The following is a 5,138-nucleotide window of genomic DNA, read 5'->3' as shown; positions in this document are numbered from 1 at the left end:
AAAAAAAAAAAAAAAAAAAAGATAATGCTTTTCTTCAAGTTACCATTAAGTGTTTCTGAAAGTAAAAGTTAACTGTACTACTTAGAACATAAACCATTTCCTCAAAGAATCTTGTCCACCTGGGTTCATATAATTACTTGCAACTTTAAATTCTTTTACAAAAAATTTTTAACTATAGATGGATGATTCTATGGAAATATGCTGCATTGTTTACTTATCACAACCATTCCACCTTGGTAAAATACAATTGTTTTGAAAACTCTTCTTTGTATCTCATAAGTTAATCAAAATTCAGAACCTAATACATTAGTAATGTTTTTTCCTCTGAAAGAAAAACAAAAAGAAAGAAAGCTAATCCATTAATAATAATGATGTCTAACATAAACAAAAATTTAATACATCTGAGAGCAAGATTTGGAAGCTGAATGTAAAAGAACATGAATACTACAAAATATTTTATCTGTTAGTTGACTGATTCTGAGATTCATTATCTTTTAGTAGTAGCAATAGTTTTCTTAGTAAAAAGTTAACTACAAAAGACTAAAATTATTTTTTGTTAAGTGTGGAAATAAAAGTGTAATAAAATAAGAAAAAGTGTTGATATTGGTTTTACTATTAGGGATCCTGAGGAGGGAGATGGTGATGAAAAGAAGATAGTGGTAAAGCTGGATGACGGCATTTAATAAAAAAACATCTCTGAGCAAACATACCTAGTTTTAAGTATGATAATTTCCAAACCTTAAAAGCAGTTTTGATATGACTCCATCACTTTCCATTTCTACAAACACAAATAAAACTAGATTAGAAAAGAACGCTATTTATTTTTGAAGAGCTATAATGGAACCTAGATAGGTTTTGAGAGATAGGATTCAGTGAACATGTAAGTATTGGTTCTGATCTTGACAGAAAATAGTGGGTGGTTTTTTACTGCAAACAAGTTATTGTTTAAATTGTAGTTTGCAAATATGAGTTTTTTGTATTGTTACTATGCTACAAATGTGTAGAGTCAATTTAATTCTGCTTGTTATATGATTTGTAGTTATCCTGTTGTCACCAGCTGAGTTACCAGCAAAATTGATCAAAGGAGGTTTTGAACTCAGAACATTGAGAGACTAAAGCAAATTCTGAAAGGATTTTAATCTTATAACACTATGATTTCTGCTAATCTGTTGACTTCAGTTTGGATATAACTTAGCAGTATTTTTGTTTTAATGTTTATAGCGCTAGTATATACCGGAATATTCTCTTAAAAAGAAATCTGTTTATTTGAATATTGGATAATATTCTTATCTGGAATTCTTAAAAGAAATTAAAAATTTCAAAGAACAGTAATTCAAATTTGTAAATGACATTTTAGAACTCTTACACAGCTAGAGTTAGTTCTTAAGAACGAGAAATGTGTCGCTTTAGAAGAGGGAAGATATAAATTTTGTTGGTATCAGCTTATCAGCTTTGTGAATTACTTCAAAAAGACAAAAAAATAAACTAATGACAGGAACATCTGTTTCTTAACTAAACCATATACATACATATATATATATATATATCAAACATAGTATGCATGTAAAGAATTCAGAAAGCATCACTTGGTCTCAGGTATTGATAAAAATGTACTCAGTATTGTCATGTCTCTTCTCTATTTGAATGGTGCGAACATTTCAGTAAAGGGTGGGGATGGAGCTGAAAGGAAAATAGGTAGAAGATTTGATCAATTCTTTATGCTAAAGAAGTCACAATCTCCTTAGAGTCTGAAATAAAGCTAACATCAGCCAGCTAAAATAAAATTTGAATGGATGTAAAATTGATAAATAAAGGGAAATATTAAATATTGAAGTAGTTTGAATAAAGAAGCAGTGCTTCCAGGACACATGTACATGCATATGTGTGTGTGTGTGTGTCTGTGTCTGTGAAAAGAGAGAGAACGAAACACACATCTACATTTTGTACTTGAATAATTTAGAATAAGAGACAAATTTGGTTAAGATTATTGTCATATGCAATTGTTCTGCAGTGCAATGATGAGCTAAAGAAGCATAATCAGTTTATAGTTTGTATTTATCTCAATTTTCAATTAGTAAATCTTAAGTTAAGATTTTTGTATCTCTTTATAATCATTTTTATATTCTTGAAAGTTAGAGTTCCACCGCATTCTCCTTGAATTGTACTGCCCTCCTAATTCAAAATCTATCTCTGCGAATATTATATTTGATACACTTAAAAACATGAAAGAGAAAAAGCTAAGACACAATTAAATTGCCTTTAGTAGATGGAATGAGTTTATTTAATTACCTCAAATATGAGAGACTCCTGTTTAAACGTAAGTTGTTATCAATGAGAAGAGTGCATGTACCACAAAGCACATATCAAGATGAAGAGAGTTAAAAACCGTTCTCGTATTCAGCTGTTACTTTAAACTTCAGCTGGAATTATAAGTTGAAGGATTCAAAACTCTAAGATAAGGATAATGCAAAAGTTTCATGCGAAATGCAAATTGATGTTGTAATTTTGTGCAAATGTTTCCATTACTATGCTTCTCAATGTCCCCACAAACCAACTTTTTTAAGACCCTATAAACTTTTCGTTTAACACTTTATAAATTTTATATTTCTATTCTATGATGATGATGACGATGATGATGATGATTCTTCATTGAGCTCCATAATTACTTGTTTTGAAATCTGTCAAAGCAAAGCAGGAGCATTATTATTATTATTATTATTATTATTATTATTATAATTATAATTATTAATATTATTATTACTATGATTATTACTATTATTATTATTTTTATTATTATTATTATTTCTATTATTATTATTAATTATTATTACTATTATTATTATTACTATTATTATAATTTCTAAATCAAATAAACGTCTCTGTAGAATATTCTGATAATCCCATTTCATTCTAGTTAAATCAAGTTAAGTTTTCTATGAATGACTCCCAAGTATGTAACATTAAATAAAGCTTAGTAAGTTTTTCCTTTAACACTTTCTATAGTTGGCACAAATTATTTACACATTTTCTTCTCTTATAGACATGAAAACTCCTGTTGGTAGTGTGGGACAGTTTGTTGACCAAAGCATAGCCAAAGTGGAGCCCATAAGCAGTATGAAACACTTGGTTGGCCATGTAGACACCACTACAGTAGAGTCAGTTGTGAGTGGGGTGAAGTTGGTTCACCAAATAGTCCCCAAGAGAGAATCAACTTCGGGCTGTGAAGACCAGGGCTCAGAAATTCATCTTTCTTATTTACATAAAGATAACTCAAAGATTAAGAATCCAAACGCTGATTTGTTTTGTTCGGCACCAGGTTCTTTTCAACCTCCTTTCTCAAACCCTCAAACAACTGTTAAACCACATTTATCTCCAAAGTCCAAATCCAGCATCTCAACACCGACATTCAATTCTAATTTAACACGGCAGCTAATTCTCCGTAGAACTGCTAGTCCCTCAATGAAGGTTTTTAGGAAAACTTTAAACAAAGCACTTAGACTTTCCTATCAAAAAGCATCCAGTTTTAACATTAAGGGGTTAAGTACTGATATGAAATCCCCAAATATAAAATTCTCGAATCCATATTTCAAACCATCAGAGTCAGTTTCCACAGAAACTTCATTAACTTCAGAAAGGAACCATGACATTACCAACAGAACTCATATTCTTACTTTGCCTAAAAAAGATGATTTTGTGTATTGCCCAACCAATCAAGGAATATCAGATTTATCTCAAGTATTAAGTGCTCAAAAATCCATTAAATCCACATTGCCGTTATCTTCTCCAGCTCACAAATTGAACCAAACCATGATGAAGGTACCAAACAGGTCATCACTCAGATCAACATCGTATCAGTCTAAATACAAAGTAGGGAACTCATTGAGTCAGATTTCTTCTCCATTACCAACAGTGTCGCATGAAAAAATAAATGATTTTATATCTCAACAAGCTCCAGCCACTTTTAAAACTATTGATTCGATTGACCTTACAATTGACAATGACAACTTCCCCCGCAGACGCCGTTCAAATGCCATTTACCGCTCACAGTTTTTGTGCACAACTTGTGGGAAATATTTCACTCGGAAATCATCTCTAAATGAGCACAAGAAAGATGTTCATGAGAAAACGAACGACAAATTCATCTGCTGCATATGTAGTAAACGTTTCACCCGTCCACAACATTTACGCGATCACATGAACATTCATTACATGTGTAAGCCACACAAGTGCACAAGCTGTGGTCATAAATTTTTCAATAAAATCAGTTTACTCCGTCATAAACGGAAGTGTTATTCAGATCAATCCATTTCTGCCGCTGAACAGACAGTTACAGCAATATAGCACTTATCTTTTGTATGAAGAGAGAGAGAGAGAGATGTTTATCTGGTGCCAGAGGATATTTCTTCAGAATAGCATTCTAAGAACACTGATGAAATGCCTTCTTGTCAGTAACTTGAATATCATTTTCCTCCCTAAGGAAATAAAAGCTAATTTTGATAATATATATTTTGTTTTTCTGTTATTTTTTTTTATACCATTTCAAAAAGACTATATGGATGTTTGTGTGTGCATTGAATGTAAACTAAAAACAGAGAAAATATAAAATTAAAACAAAGAAAATTTAGCAGTAGATTTATACTAATACACATGTATTTCTTTAGCAATGAAATTTTTTTGTGATGTTTAAAAAATACATTGCAGTAAAAAACAGAAGCATCTTTAATAATAGAAATTTTTATTCTTGTCGTATTTTGTGTCTCCTAATTTTTTAGAATAATCTTTTTTGCTGCACTTACTTTTCATTAATCTCCCAATAACAATGATGAAAACTGAAGTTATATATATGTGTATGTATATATATATATATATATATGTATTTTTTTTTTTTTTTTTAAGTTTCAGCTTAGAGCTGCGGCCATGCTGATGCACCACCGTGTTGCTACACTGTTATCACAGGGAGCCTCTCACAATATGTGGCACTTGGTGAAGAATGGAGTTTGATTTAGCAACCCTCACTTGCACCTCCTGCCGCGAGGTAGGTTCATCTGGGACTCCCGATAGGAAGAGGTCCAGCTTTGATTTAAAAGCTCCTACATCTACTTTGTGCAGATTCCTCAAGCTCTTTGGGAGAATATTAA

At 31.2% G+C, this 5,138-nt stretch overlaps 1 protein-coding gene across 5 annotated transcripts in view; it reads left to right on the top strand.

Moving 5' to 3' along the window:
• Positions 1-5,138, top strand: part of LOC106878755 (serine/threonine-protein kinase pakE) — a 196,610-nt gene that overhangs the window by 132,864 nt on the left and 58,608 nt on the right. For 3 of the 5 annotated variants that reach the window (XM_014928076.2, XM_014928077.2, XM_014928075.2), the window contains one exon: positions 3,041-4,504. The exons of the other annotated variants lie outside the window; for them this stretch is intronic. In XM_014928076.2, the coding sequence (XP_014783562.1) occupies positions 3,041-4,341 (1,301 nt within the window). In that variant the 3' untranslated portion in view covers positions 4,342-4,504. Of the gene's footprint in view, positions 1-3,040; positions 4,505-5,138 lie in introns of those variants that run through there. 5 annotated transcript variants of the gene reach the window in all.

The sequence above is a fragment of the Octopus bimaculoides genome, chromosome 2, assembly GCF_001194135.2.
Source record: "Octopus bimaculoides isolate UCB-OBI-ISO-001 chromosome 2, ASM119413v2, whole genome shotgun sequence".
NCBI classification, from domain to species: Eukaryota; Metazoa; Mollusca; class Cephalopoda; order Octopoda; family Octopodidae; genus Octopus; species Octopus bimaculoides.
The sequence above is the reverse complement of the archived record's forward strand: the minus strand, read 5'-3'. Positions and strand labels throughout refer to the sequence as shown.